At 39.7% G+C, this 15965-nt stretch overlaps 1 protein-coding gene across 1 annotated transcript in view; it reads left to right on the top strand.

Moving 5' to 3' along the window:
- Positions 1-15965, top strand: part of TIAM2 (TIAM Rac1 associated GEF 2) — a 126330-nt gene that overhangs the window by 36989 nt on the left and 73376 nt on the right. Inside the window, exons 8-12 of the mRNA XM_050949637.1 lie at positions 1825-1896; positions 10619-10786; positions 13590-13694; positions 14222-14300; positions 15788-15880. Of these exons, the coding sequence (XP_050805594.1) occupies positions 1825-1896; positions 10619-10786; positions 13590-13694; positions 14222-14300; positions 15788-15880 (517 nt within the window). The remainder of the gene's footprint in view (positions 1-1824; positions 1897-10618; positions 10787-13589; positions 13695-14221; positions 14301-15787; positions 15881-15965) is intronic.

Below are 15965 nucleotides of genomic sequence, written 5' to 3'. Positions count from 1 at the left end.
GCAGGCAACAATCTGGGCAAAATGCTCCTTTCATTACCCTCACTGCAGGGAATTAGTGCCAAGCTGGCCCCAAATAAATCTGTTTTCATAGATTTTGTGGGTTTTTTAAAAATTACTTCACTTTTTATTTAAAATCCTACTGTAAAACTAAGGAAAAGTAAACACTGAGTACTGTGTGTCAGTAATACTAGAACTCTGACTCATGTCCGTAAAAGTGAAGAATTTAAGAATGGTGGCTGAAATTTTGACTCCTGACCCTCAGTGTGCCATAGAGTTGCATAGCCATATAGATAGATCTATTCAGGGCCCAGTCCTGCCTTCCTTGTGTACCTGTTGAATCCAGTAGGAATTTGGGATGAGCAGGCAAGGCATGAGTGAGTGCTGTGTTCAGAGTGCTGTGGTTCCTAATCATCAGAGTGTGAGTTAAGAAGAGGATGTCAGCCTTGCCTCTGAATCTTCTTGCTTTCATTGATTTAATTCAAATTGAGTGTGGTGGTTCAAAATACTTTAAGCAGAAAGTCAGATAGCATACTCTCAAACCTTTTAAAGTCTTCTTTTTTATCTTCAGCCCAATTTTATTTCATGGTATTAATTTAAAGTCCACCCTGGGAAGATTTCCAATATAAAATTGAATGAAGGAGATAGTATTTTTTTCCCTCATTATTTAGAAACCGACCAGTTATGGAAACTGAATCCTGGCAGATGGGTGATAGCAAGGTTCACATCATCCCTGGTCTCAGAAACAGTTTCTGTTTCTTTGATTCTAAGTTGCAAGCTATTTAAAAAAGTCATACAAATAAGATACTTTGATTAGAGCTGTGAGTGGAACATGGGGAAGGAAGTTCATAAGTGTTGCTGTTTATTCACATTTCAATACTGCATCATGTGTACATGTCAAGAGAAGAGAGCTTGCGATTGTCTTCTGTATCTTAAGACAATTATCTGGGATGACCAAAACCCGACACTTTTTCTAACAAAGAAGTTAGTGTCTGATATTGTCCTACTTTACTGGTATCAGAAGCGAGCTAAAAATTATGTTTTGCTTTCATATGCCTTTTTGGGGGTTGGTCCTATTACTTACAAGTGGCAAAGCCATGAATAAAGTATACAGGTCTATCTAGATGCTATATGACACTAATCACCATAGCAACTGAGTGTATCCATAATCATGAATGGCTTTTTTAGCCTCCCAGCATCTGTGAGTTAGGTAAGCTTTATCCCTACTTTGAGAACTTTAGCCTTAGTTTCTCCATGTCTCAGTTTCCCATCTCTAACGTGGGGATAATACTCAGCTACCATTGTTTGTTATTGGTACTATTTTGTTTACCCTTCTTTCTATAAAGGTAGGCTTCTCTTACAACGTGAGTCCAAGCGAATGTGTTTTAGAAAACCACAACATTTATTTAGAATAGCATTTCTATAAATAATAGTGACATAATTTGACATGATATGGTATTTCACAGGGTACTAGGACTGGAAACTGTTGGCCAGAGGGTTAGTTTGCCACTTGAAGATACTAGATAAATACAACTTATCATGTGGATATAAGCACCGTATATAGATAGATAAGAGTGAGGGAGTGTGAATGTGTGTGTGGCCTCATAAGAGGAGTCTTGGTGCAGGGTTCACTAGTCAAAATAAAATGGTAATATGTCGCAAAAATAATCTATTCTCAGGTTGATTGGTTGATGGAATGAAATTTTGTTATCTTTCATCTTTGTTTATGCACAAGAGATTTAGTTGCATTGGAAACTAACCTTATATGTTACATAGCACTTAGTTTGTTTGATTATTTATCTGTGCATTTGTTTTGTTTTAATTTAGATTTTTGATTCAACTGGGGGAAATGGATTTGCAGGCACACAGTTACTCCAGAAATCATCCAACTCTGCTGAGGTAAGATGAGCTCGTCTGTGTACTGCATCGTTAAACTTCTGAAGGGATGTCACATAAGTATATGAAAAAAGAACTTCAGAAACTTTATTGAATATCATCTTGTATTAGTTGACAGAACCACAATTTGTTTTATATGGGTATTTAAATGTGTAAGAGAGACTTTTTCCTTAACTAAAACTTCCTATATCATCCTGATCCCCACTGGTGTGTGTGTGCATGAATGCAAGAGAGAATCAGCAATTAGTTAATTTGGAAGTATTCATTTCTTTTATAGTATAGCCTAAACCAAGTTATTACTGGATTTTGCTTGACAGAATTTGTATATTTAAAGATTAAGAAACTGTAATATGACAGAGCCTGTATTTTCAGGTAGAAAGAAACAGAACCAAATGTGCCTGGCTGCAGCGCACATGTGGGAGGGGATGTGGTAGAGGGCAGTAGAACCCTCCCCGACTTGCAGTACCCTGCATAGTGGCTGGTCACAGTCATAATCCTCCTCCTTAGTGCCTCCTGGGGTGCACGCCACTCTAAAGGAGGAGGGAGGGTTATGGGGATCTGACCTCTCCCCTGGCCACACAATTGTCTAGGAGCAGAAAAGAGCAGAATCCCCCCTCTTCCTCTGGGGTGATGTCGCTCTGCGCTGCCCCTGAAGCAGAGCACTATACGGCATAACTGCCACAATTCAGTCCTTACTGTTTCAGTGTTAGTTGTATTTGCAGGTACAATGAAGACTTAAAATGTAATATAGAATCTGGATGGCATCAGGATCATTTTGAGGGCTTTCCATCTCCTCTCATAGACTCATAGACTCATAGGTCAGAAGGGACCAATATGATCATCTAGTCTGACCTCCTGCACAAGGCAGGCCACAGAACCCTATCCATCCACTTTTATACAACCCCTAATCCAGGACTGAGTTATTGAAATCCTCAAAACTGCTTTGAAGACCTCAAACTGCAGAGAATCCACCAGCAAGCGACCCATGCCCCACGCTGCAGAGGAAGGCGAAAAACCTCCAGGGCCCCTGCCAATCCGCCCTGGAGGAAAATTCCTTCCCGACCCCAAATATGGCGATCAGCTAAACCCTGAGCATGTGGGCAAGACTCACCAGCCAGTACCCAAGAAGGAATTCTCTGCAGTAACTCAGTTCCCATCCCATCCAACATCTCCCCGCAGACCATTGAGCAGACTTATCTGGTGATAATCCAAGATCAATTGCCCAAATTAAACTATCCTATCATAACATCCCCTCCATATACTTATCCAGCTTAGTCTTGAAGCCAGATAAGTCTTTTGCCACCACTACTTCACTCGGAAGGCTGTTCCAAAACTTCATTCTCCTAATGGTTAGAACCTTCGTCTAATTTCAAGTCTAAACTTCCTAATATCCAGTTTGTACCCATTCGTCCTCGTGCCTACGTTAGAACTAAACTTAATTAATTCCTCTCCCTCCCTAACGTTAACCCCCCTGATATATTTATATAGAGCAAGCATATCCCCCCGCAGCCTTCTTTTGGCTAGGCTAAACAAGCCAAGCTCTTTGAGTCTCCTTTCATAAGGCAGTTTTTCCATTCCTCGGATCATCCTAGTAGCCCATCTCTGGACCTGTTCCAGTTTGAATTCATCCTTCTTGAACATGGGACACCAGAACTGCACACAATATTCCAGATGGGGTCTCACCAGCGCCTTATATAACGGTACTAACACCTCCTTATCCTTGCTGGAAATACCTCGCCTAATGCATCCTAAAATCGCATTTGCTTTTTTAACAGCCGTATCACATTGGCGGCTCATAGTCATCCTGCTATCGACCAATACCCCAAGGTCCTTCTCCTCCTCCGTCGCTTCCAACTGATGCGTTCCCAACGTATATCTAAAATTCTTATTATTAATCCCTAAGTGCATGACCTTGCACTTTTCACTATTGTATTTCATCCTATTACTCTTACTCCAGTTTACAAGGTGGTCCAGATCTTCCTGAATAGTATCCCTGTCCTTCTCCGTGTTAGCAATACCCCCCAACTTTGTGTCATCCGCAAACTTTATTAGCACATTCCCGCTCTTTGTGCCAAGGTCAGTAATAAAAAGGTTAAATAAGATCGGTCCCAGAACTGATCCTTGAGGGACTCCACTAGTAACCTCCTTCCAGCCTGACAGTTCACCCTTCAATACTACCCGCTGGAGTCTCCCCTTTAACCAGTTCCTTATCCACCTTACAACTTTCATATTCATCCCCATCTTTTCCAATTTGACTAACAGTTCCCCATGCGGAACCGTGTCAAACGCCTTACTGAAATCGAAGTAAATTAGATCTACCCCATTTCCTTTATCTAAGTAATCCATCACCTTCTCAAAGGAGGAGATCAGATTGGTTTGGCACGATCTACCTTTAGTAAATCCATGTTACAATTCGTCCCAATTACCATTGACCTCTATGTCCTTGACTACTTTCTCCCTTAAAATTTTTTCCAAGACCTTACATACTACAGACGTCAAGCTAACAGGCCTATAATTACCCAGATCACTTTTATTCCCTTTCTTAAAAATAGGGACTACGTTAGCAATCCTCCAGTCGTACGGCACTACCCCCGAGTTTATCGATTGCTTAAAAATTCTCGCTAACGGGCTCGCAATTTCACGCGCCAGTTCCTTTAATATCCTCGGATGGAGATTGTCCGGGCCCTCCGATTTTGTCCCATCAAGCTGTTTAAGTTTGGCCTCTACCTCAGTCGCGGTAATATCCACCTCCAAATCCACATTCCCGTTTATCATCCCTCCATCATTGCTAAACTCCTCACTAGTCTTATTAAAAACTGAGGCAAAGTACTTATTTAGATATTGGGCCATGCCTAGGTTGTCCTTAACCTCCATTTCATCCTCAGTGTATAGCGGCCCCACTTCTTCTTTCATTGTTTTCTTCTTATTTATGTGGCTGTAGAACCTTTTACTATTGGTTTTGATTCCCTTTGCAAGGTCCAGTTCAATGCGGCTTTTAGCCTTCCTCACTTTATCCCTACGTGTTCTGACCTCACCAAGGTAGCTTCCCTTGCTAATCCCGCCTTTCTTCCACTCCCTGTAAGCTTTCTGCTTTCTCCTAATCTCCTCTTTGAGTTGCTTGCTCATCCAGCTTGGCCTCTCCCTTCTTAGACTTGTGCAAATATTCCCCTCTAAGATGATCACTTTTAATTCTCCTGCATGGCTTGTTTCTGTGATCTTGTACTTTTAATTCTCATCTGTTAAGCAGAGATATTTTTAAAAAACATCAGAGATCTTAATTACTCTTCTGGCCTATCATTCATGTGCCTGAAAGCACTGGCAGCAAATGACTCGTATTCTTTCAAGCTGCAGACCTTTGTTTGCTATAAGGACAAAGCAAGTGAATGCCAAATATCTCCCCTCCTGTTATGCCTGGCAAGGAAGTTCTCATTGGTTTAAAAGAGAGAGGGCAGGACTAGCCTTTGGTCAGTAAACTAGGTTGATCCAAGTGGTTAGAACAGGTATGGGCAAACTACGGCCTGCTGGCTGGATCCGGCCGTTTTAAGCCCGTGAGCTCCAGCCAGGGAGAGGGATCTGGGACCACACCACACGGCTTGGCCCTGCTCTGGCGCTAACCCATTTTTTATGGATTTATAGTCCAGACAGAAGAAGCCTTCTCCATGCAAACTTACTTTTGTGTGAGCAGGATGTAGGGCCAAACCAGCTGGAAGAATTGAGGCAAATTTGTTGACAGATTGCTGTAATAGCAGGAGTCATGCCTGGTGTATCCCTTCCAAGGATTTGCCATATTAAGGATCAGGATTCTAGGGCTTAATTTTGATTTAGAGCATAGTTTGGTTCCCTTGAGTATCCCTCTGGACTAAAAGTGATAGTTTCTCTCCACTTTACCCTTTCACTCACTCTCATTCATTCCCTGGACCAGATCATCCCCGAATGTAATTTTCAGTTTTAAAGAGCTAAGACGAAATTATGCCACAGAACTATGCTCCCTATGAATTTGTCTACCTAGTATTAGATGAAACCTGCATTTAGAATGAAACATTGCACTTAGAAATGACTGTAATGAAAAGTTGTAATGCAACTCTTGATGCTAGATAACATTTGAGACTTGGGAAAAGTTTGTTATAGCTCATGGCTTTTTATGCTGTAATTTCCAGTTATGGTGAGCTGTATGGTTTACTTCCCTCTTGTGAGTATTCATTTAGTGGCAAGATAATAAAGAAATATAAATATAGATTTCCGTAGAATTATGCAAAAGTTATACCACAGAATTTTCCCAATGATGGTACCAAACCCTTGAGTGTTGTTGTGCCTATGAAAATCATCTCCAACTCATTATGTGTTCTTTGATGAAAAATATCAATAAAAACAACTGTTCTTTCAGCTGTGTAATGCCTGTTATTTGCTGAATACAGTGGGAGGAGGGGGAATATTTATAGAAAGTCACTCCTCTCTTTTCAATAGGAAGTATACATACTATACATTGTAATAGTGTGGGATTTCTGGGTCAAATCACCCACTGTAGAGAACTCAGAATTCCCTCTGAATGATTCCATTGGGTGTGGTGTGAGGTTTGCCTCCTTCCCACATCTCTCAGAATTGATTGTAACAAATCTGTGCTATAGAAATCAGACACAACAGGATTCTGGCCTCTAAACCTGAGCCTCCTGGTTCCCTAAGGTCTCCCTGACAGCTTGTCTCCTGAAAGAGTAATGTGCCATGGCCTTCATGCCAGCCACTGACTCTAGCCAGGGGATTCACTCTGCCATGGGCTACACTGAATAACCCAAAACTGAATTAAACACATGCGGTTACAATACTCTCACAGGGCTGGGAGGAAGAGACAGCAGACACCCCCTGCCATATTGTTGCACCACTTGCCCCGCTCCTCCAAACAGGTAGAACCTAAAACATGCTGAGCCCTCATGGAGGGGTTTTTGAAGGGATTGCAGGGAAGGAAGGAATAATCTATGGTCTTTCTTTGCCCTTTGATGCTACCTTCACTACATCTTGAGTCCTTTCCACTCATGGCAGCAGAGGGATAACAAATCTAGACCTATGGCTGCTAAATATGCAAAGATGGGGCATTTGTTTCTAGACTTTTTAAGGGTTCAAAATATGGCCTATGCATTTTTTTAAGATCCTGATATTTTTACTACAATTCAGAAGTGAGTCATCATAGCTCTCAAAACCATTAAGGTTGGAATCAACCCAGTTTCATTAGCCAATTTCAAATAAAAATCAAAAACAATCAAAACCTTTCATGAGATGCTTCCTGGCGAATGCAGTGAAATACAAGTAGTGAAGTGTTCCTGGCAGCTTTTCTGAGGTGTTGCTTATGAAGATGGTGACAAAAAAACAGAGAGAGATGGGAAAATCATGAAGTATTCTACTGCTCCTCAAGCAACACTGTGGCATAGTCCTGGCACATGTTGCTGGAAAACTGGATGGGTGGTTGTAGCTTTATGTGGCAAGGAATGAATGAAGTATTGTAGTATTAGTCACTGCAGGCATAACAGAAAAAAAATCTCATTTCATGTCAGAGTTTCTGAGATGGAAAATGTGGGTGAAGCAACAGTGTCTTGACCACAGTTAAGGAATATGTTTATAGTTTAATATAGAAAGACTTAAGTTTTCCTCACAGCAGGCCCTTAGTAATGCTTATGTTTGAGCATCAGTATACATGGGAAACAGATTATTTTGGGTCCCCAGCAGTTTGTGTTGGTTAAAAAAACTCTGAATCATATAATTTAAAGGGGATTGTGTTAGGGCAGGGGAAGATGCCTTTAAATAATGTTTTTCCCCACCTTGCTCCTCTGAATTTTTCTCCACCAATGATTGTAGTGAGATTGATTTATAATGGGCAGACTGAAGGGCTGATTTCCCTTCAATAATCCAATTGATAATTACAAACCATTGAATTACTAGTAGCATCTCTGAGTTGACATACATGGTTGCTTCACCTTTCTCTCCAGGAAGCACACTGAGAATTAACAGTTTGACACATGATATCAGGATTCTTAATTCTTGCAATATGTCTTTCTTTGGGGGGAGGGATAGCTCAGTGGCTTGAGCATTGGCCTGCTAAACCCAGGGTTGTGAGTTCAATCCTTGAGGGGGCCATTTGGGGAACTGGGGTAAAAATCTGGGGATTGGTCCTGCTTTGAGCAGGGGGTTGGACTAGATGACCTTCTGAGGTTCCTTCCAATCCTAATATTCTATGATTCTATCTCTTTCATCATTTGTACAGTTGTAGAAGCTCATAGTTGATTCCTATCTTCTTGGTGCTTTTGATGTGAGTATAGTTCTATAGGAATTATCATCCTGTAATATAGAAACTGTTCTATACGAATTATGGTACAAGAGTCTATGAGGGAGAATCTCAGCAGATATAAATTGTCATAGTTCCACTGACTACAGTAAAGCCATGACAATTGACACCAGCTGAGACTCTGCCCTTTTCTAGCTGGTAGCTTGCCACTAGGAAAGTATGATTTTTGAAAGTTATCAAAATGTGACTCTTTATAAAATAATTACTGCTTCAGGCTTCTAATCTGGCTGCAACTTGTATTTATGGGTAATGTGGTAAATACACTGATGTGGCTGTTTGAGATGCCATTTTTACTGCCGTGATTGTCATGCATGTCAAGAATAACAATGACATTGTTTTTGTTTGTTGAGTGTGGTCATTAGGTTTGGTGCTGTGCCAATAGAGAGGGAAATGCAATCCCTGCCCAAGGTAGCTGCACTGTAAGGATTCCATTGTGGCTTTTAATCACAGCCCTGCACTGGGCCCCTGGGGCTGCATGGCCCCTGCAGGTGTTCCAGGCAGAATTGCATCTCCCAGGTATCCAAGTGTTCAAAAGGTGTGCACACACTCTTACCCCTCCCCTGCATAGATGGCTGGCTTTGCTAGCTGGTGGGGAGTGGACAGGGTCATGGCCTCACCTCTGCTTCCCCTCCTACTTTGATGTGGCTCACACCATGGAGGAGATCCTGCACTCAGAAGAGTCCTGGAAGCTCTGTTTGTGGTTGGATCCTTTTCCTTGTGCTCCCTCACAAATCCCCTCTATTGTTTACATATGCAGAGGCCAGCCACAATCTGGATCAGAGTTCTGACACCTAATACAGTGGTTGAAGGTCTAGTCTCAACACAGTGCAGCTGTAGTTATATTTTTCTTCTCCTTTGGTGGGTTACTTTTGAATAATAAATTGTGGCACAGAAGAAAGGGCAAAGATGAGCAAGATAGTAAAGGGATATTTAAGATGAATGAAACGGTTGTATAAATGTATACAAAATGGCTTTGTGTCATGCGTTACCTCCACATTAAAGTTGGTTGTGATTTGCCAGATGTATTTCATGTTTAAAGTTGGATTGAGCTTCAGTTTAAGCCTAAGTAGTGAAAGATCACACCCTTCACTGTGTAACAAACAATATAATCTTAAACTGTAGGTATAGCAGGAGTAGTTTATGCCTCTGCTATGTTATCAGATGTTTCTTGCTCCATAGTGCCCTCTGCTGGAAGACTACTAGATTATCCTCTTTTCTCATTAGAAATATAGTAGAACCTCAGAGTTATGAACTGACCAGTCAATCACAGACACCTCCATTTGGAACCGGAAGTACGCAGTCAGGCAGCAGCAGAGACTAAAAAAAAAAAAAAAGATGAAAATATAGTAAAGTACTGTGTTAAACATAAACTACTTTAAAAAAAAAAAAAGGGAAAGCAGCATTTTTCTTCTGCATAGTAAAGTTTCAAAGCAGTATTAAGTCAAAATTCAGTTGTTCACTTTTGAAAGGTAACCATACTGTTTTGTTCAGAATTACAAACATTTCAGAGTTATGAACAATCTACATTTCCAAAGTTTTTATAACTCTGGGGTTCTATTGTACAGTGATCTATTCAAAGTCTTTGATAAAATACGGTACTAATTGTTTAATCCTGTTTAAGGCTTTTTTCATTTGTTTACATAAACAGGATAACACAATTATGCCTAAAACCATTTTCCATTTGTGAGTATATGTATAATCTTGCCACGTTAAGAGTTAGTTTGAACTAATAACATGATAGGTGGGTGAAATAGTGTCATTTGAATGCCAGAGAAATAATGAAATCAATTCTCTAGACAAAATCTGGACTAAAGTCAGTGATATTGTGTGAGAACTGGTAACGTAATTTGTTCTTGTATGCCAGGTGCATTGGTAATATAGTGGTGAGCATAGCTGCCTCCCAAGCAGTTGACCTGGATTTGATTCCCAGCCAATACAGTGATGTGATGCTTTCTCCCCTGGGAGTTGGTTTAATTTCGACCTGACCGTGTGGCCTAATGGATAAGGTGTCTGACTTCAGATCAGGAGATTGAGGGTTCAAAGTCCCTTCACGGTTGTGTTGCTGCAGTTTAGGGGGGAGAGATAGCTCAGTGGTTTGAGCAATGGCCTGCTAAACTCAGGGTTGCGAGTTCAGTCCTCAAGGGGACCACTCAGGGATCTGGGGCAAAATCAGTACTTGGTCCTACTAATGAAGGCAGGGGGCTGGACTTGATGACCTTTCAAGGTCCCTTCCAGTTCTGTGAGATAGGTATATCTCCATATATGGCAGGAAAGAGCTTAATGTGATACCTTTGCTAAATGCACATTGTACATACTAGTAGCAAACCTCCAGTATAATATATTATTGATATTGCCATATCTCCATGTACTGTCAATTTTTTCCTGTATTTTCAGCAGCAAGTTGATGAATTTTTGAATGTCTACTGCTCTGCATCAGAAAGTGGCCAGAAAGAGAGCACTTGGGAAATCCAAACATATGTTCATTTCTGTGATAGGCCAGGAGTCACGTTAACCCTCAAGCCAGAACACAGAGTGGAAGATGTTTTGTCTTTGGCATGCAAGGTACAGAGTTCTCACACCTGAAAGCAGCTTGTATGCTTTAAAAGGCCACTACTTATACTTGTGTATTAATTATTCTGATGCTGAAGCAGGGAGAGCCCAGTCTCTGAGTCTCACTGTCCCTGTAATTTAAGGGTTCCTCCTGTGCTTCTGGCAGTTCTGTTTAAGGCTCAGTGGAACCAAAGCAGCAGTGTCATGGGGGCCTTTCAAACGGTGGCATGGACATTCTTTGATGCCTAAGCTAGCATGCAGTCAAGAATCTTGAAAGAGCAATAACAGCTGCACCTGTTAATCTACCCATGAGAAGTCTTGACATATGTCCAGTTTGCCTTTTATCACTGAGTCGTTACAATGAATAGAATTGTTGCATGGAAATTAGCTGTAGAGGAAGAGTGGTAACTGGTTGATTTACCTCTGATGTCACAATGGCCCCACTTAAGAGCTGCTTACACTGTTCCCTTGAGCTTATTCTATAGTCTATATAATCATAACAATTAGAGACAATAATCATTAATAACTTTGCTTAATTAGAACCTAATTTCTTCAGATAGAGACTCTGTAAGATTTTGGTTCTTTTAAACTATATGGAAAGTTTGAAGTGTCTGCAGTATTCCATTGATAAGATTATTTGGGACAAAGAAAAGACTGACACAGATGTTAATTTCTTAAAGGACCTAATGTTTTGAATTAACTAATGGATTTATTTATAAATTCTCAAAAAATTCAGCCTGTTCTCAGAGTAGGTGCTGTAAGTCTGGGGAGGATACGCTGTAGTTTTCATGCAAAGCAAAGAGGTTGAATCACTGCTTTAAAGGCAAAATAGAACTCTGCATTAACTGTGGAGCCATGACCAGAGCCTTCACAACACCAAAAATAGTGTAGGGTGTTAATCATCACTTGTGCAAACAGATTGAACTTGACTGAATTTGTGAATCAAACCATTTTCAAACTATAATGGAATAAAACAATAAATTTTGGGAAAAAACTCTCATTTTAAAATTCCTGTTAATTGACAAATATGTCCAATTGACCTTATCTCCGGATTAAAAAACACATTTGCTGAAGTTAAGGAGTGCCAGGGCTTCTAACGGAAAGATAGCCACAACTACTTTCTCTCCATAATAGCTGAACAAAATAAGAGCCTTAAAATGACTTTTTTCAAAAAATCAGGCATTATCTGCATTTTCTAAATCGACACAAGGATAGTGCTTTAGCCAAGTCACAGTGAATCTACATACTGTCACTAAAAAGATATAATTTTGTCATTGCTCATGTTAGTTAGTCCCCATTCCTCATGAATCACTGAGAAGGAAATTAGTCCTTATTTCAAAAAAGAACGGTCTACCCCACCATGTGCAAAAGAGCTAAATTTTAGGAAAGAAGGGCTAGGCTATTATCCTACAAGACTTTGGTGTGACCACCAGATGGCAAGACAGAACTGAAACATTTGGCAATGGATTGATAATGTGACACATAGAAGCCCTGCTAAAAGAAACAAAGAGAGAGAGAGATCTATAAAAATCAAGTTTAAAAGTAAATTACTTGTGTTCTTCACTACACTGCTCCAGAATGTTTGTCTGTAGAAAATAGTTTTGTTATGCCTGTATCACTTCAGTAGTCTAATAGTAAGTTACTTTATTTTAATGTTTCCTTTTAATGAAACCCTTTTCTGTTTTATCTTTTATTTCTATTCTGTATGTAAAGTTTTTCATAAGTAGTCTAACACTGACTCCTTTCTGCTACATTTTTTTTGGCTCTCTCTCCTTCTTACATTGCCATTCCATTCTAGTGAGAGTAAGGAATCTTCCTTAACACAACACATTGTTTAAAAGTCTGGGTGTCTGATTTATTAATTTTTTTTCTCAACTATATTTTGATGGTTTTCACTCATTTGTATTCTGCATACCTAAAACTTTGCATAACACACCGAGTGAGAATATGCATTTTAATATAATTATTTAGAATAAAGGGCACACATTACCTATACATTCTGTAACACATAAAGAAATGTTCAGCTAAACAATCCTTCCTCGGTTGATTAAGATTTCACAATCTTCAGAGGCTTGTTAAACAGAGAGGTGAAATGACCGTAATGGATGCAGAGCTGCCTTCTGTTCTGAAACATTGCTCTATTAATTCTGAAATGCAAGATTAGTCTGAGCAGCGAGCTAAATTTAAGAGACTGACTTGCCAGGGGCTCATCTCTTTTAGGCTAGTATCCTTAGGGAGTATTCCCATTCCCCTTTGACCTCCTGCAGATACTAGGTTTTCACTTCGACTACATATGGTGAAAAGTAGGTGTTACTCACTATCGTAGATGAAACCTGGCAGTAAAAAGTGGAATAAAAGCAATCCCTCAGGAAATCCCTCTCTCCTAAGAGCCTGTATATGCATATGCATTTTCCACATCCGTTTTGTGTTTTCCACATCTGTTTTATGCGCAGAAGTGCGCCGCGCAGAAGAGCCATAGAAAATGATGAAGATGTATACAAGTTCAAAAGGACAGAACAGAGTTCTCAGTTTATTTGAAAACACATAATGATGCTTGGTTAATCTAACAGCCAAGCTGTAATGTTAATGCAAGTGTTTCCTGAGTATCCTTACAAGAAACTGAAAATCACACTGATGTGAGCTGGAACCATATCGTCTAGGCAATACAGACAATACACCACAAAACCATTTAGAAAATAACTTGTTGAAGATTGACTTTGCTTAACTTCTAAAGGCTTTATGTGTGTGGCTTCTTTGACATCTGGGATTCTGTTAATAAATCATGAATTTCAAATATGTTCTTTTCATTCCTTAGATGAGGCAGCTGGAACCAAGACACTGTGGTCTTCAACTTAGAAGATTAGTTGATGAAAACATTGAGTATTGTATTCCTGAAGCATACGAATACATACAAGATCAGGCAAGTTTGACTGATTTTAGATAAGAACGTCTCGATATTTGTAGCTACAGCTAAATTATACTCCATAAATGTCTGTGAATTAGGTACAAAATGGGATTTTTAGATTAGATCATGATTACAGACTATTCTGCTACCCTTACTCACAATGAGTTAAACTCGCCCATGTGCAGAGAACTAGAGATCTAGGACATCACTTAAGCCTTAGTTTAAAGACTATTTTGAGGGTTTAAGTGGGACTTAATGGTGCCTAGGCCTAGTGCTGGTGCTCTGCACATGAGTGAGTTTCACCTATTAGGTAATACCTTATTCCAGAGTTAGTCCCACTGAATTCAGTGATACTTGCAACATAACACACTTGTCTAACGTGAGTAAAGGTGGCAGAATCTGGAACTTTGTTAATGGATTATTTAACAATGCAGCTTATTTTTTTTGAATAATTAAAATGATACTGATTTCAATGATGTGTTGAACCTTTGGCTTTTGCAGTCCTATAGTTTTAACAACTTGTGATGTTTTCTCTCTAACAGATATACGATGAAATAGAAATTTTTCCTTTAAATGTTTATCACGTTCATCTTACTAAAACTGAGAACATACCTGATTTTGGTAAGTTTTAGTAAAATCCCTCCCAATGATTTTCCTTTTATTTTCTTTGTTCTTTTTGAAGCTTTAATTTTTCCTTCCATGAGCTTTCTCTTTGTTGACAACTTTTGGGTCACTACATGTTCAGTATGACAAGTCCGCAATGTGCACAAGTTAGCACTTGAAGGAAGACCTGATTTCTCATTTGATACTGCTGACTTTTTTCTGTTTTTTGACTCTTGCATTTTCGGGGAGCAAGTGAAAGGCTCCCCATGCCACTTCATTGACCAGCTAGTAAAAGAGCTGCTGAAGAGTTGGCAGGCAACTTTCTCATGCTCGGCTAAACAGAAATACCCAGCCTACTCTCAAAATATGATTTCCTTTTTGGCAGCAAAACATTCTCTTGATCCTGTGCCAACAGGCTGTCATTTGACAGAAATTTTAACTGGCTTCTTTTCCCTGTGGGAGGTAGTGCCTAAGAATATCCGTATGTTTGCTCATTGTGAAATGTGGACTTTAGTCATTCAGTTGACAAGAATGAGAGAGGCAGGGGAGAAAAAAGGAAGGAAGATAATACTGTAGAAGGAAAATTGGAACAGAAAAAACAATAGTTGGGGTCCTGATTCACTCCCATTCAGGCCAATTCATTCCCACTAAGGTAGTCTTTCCATTGATTTTAAGGGCATGTCACCATGGTGCATTAGTTTGCACCAGAGAGTTGTAAATTCTAGCACGTAGTAGTGTGTTGCACACTAATTGGCCTGTGCAGACTCTGCTGGTTCTCACTAAAAGTTCCAGTGTGCCTGTTAATGTAGTCCTGTTTCAAGAAGTATTACAGTAACACTCCCTAGGGAATTTTTAGTCTGTGCTAACAGGAGCCACAGGTTCTAATTAGCATACAACTCCTTTTCCATCATGCTGACTTCTGATCTCATCCATCTCTTTGTGTCAAGCATTCTTAGCTACAGAAAGGAAACAGCCGCTGAGGGGCAGCTCTTCGGGGAAGGGCTTTTTTTCTCTTTTCTTTTTTTAATGTTTGTACAGCATCCATCAGTATGGGGGCCTGATCCTGATTGTGTCAGTTGTACATAAACACACAATTTTCACATGTCTTCAGACACTGTTCTCACCCAGTTTTTACAAGAAATCATATAAAATCCTCACAATATTTGTCTAAGTATTTTATAGACCTTCACTGGATCTGGTGATCTGTGTTATTGAAAAGCTATATCAGGCCTACTTGGAAAAACAATAAAATATCTCATAATACCTATTTACATTGCTTTTAAGAGTAAAGAAATTTACATGAGAGAATTTGTCCTTAGGGTGTGAGTCTGCATAGGCGTGTGTGTATACAAGTTGGGAGTACAAAATGTCACCTCCTTTTTGATTATGTAGATTAAATCTACTGAACATACAAAACTGAGAAATACCTGGCCAGAAATTCACCTGATTGTTGTTTTAAGCAGACCAAGTATTAAGGGTAAAACTATCTTTCTTCTTAATTCCAGGTTTTGCAGTCACAGCTCAAGTTGCTGAAAACCAGCATCTCACTCATATATTTATAAGTGATGTCCTTCCAGATGGACTGGCTTACAAAGAAGGTTTGTGTCATGGCTGCACTAACCACTATTACGTTTTTAATTACTTTTTACTAAGTAGCAAACTTTAGGGAGCTTTAAAATTTCC

This window comes from Gopherus flavomarginatus, chromosome 4, assembly GCF_025201925.1.
Source record: "Gopherus flavomarginatus isolate rGopFla2 chromosome 4, rGopFla2.mat.asm, whole genome shotgun sequence".
In the NCBI taxonomy this organism is placed as follows: domain Eukaryota; kingdom Metazoa; phylum Chordata; order Testudines; family Testudinidae; genus Gopherus; species Gopherus flavomarginatus.
Note: the sequence above shows the minus strand (reverse complement) of the source record. Positions and strands in the feature narration are given on the sequence as shown.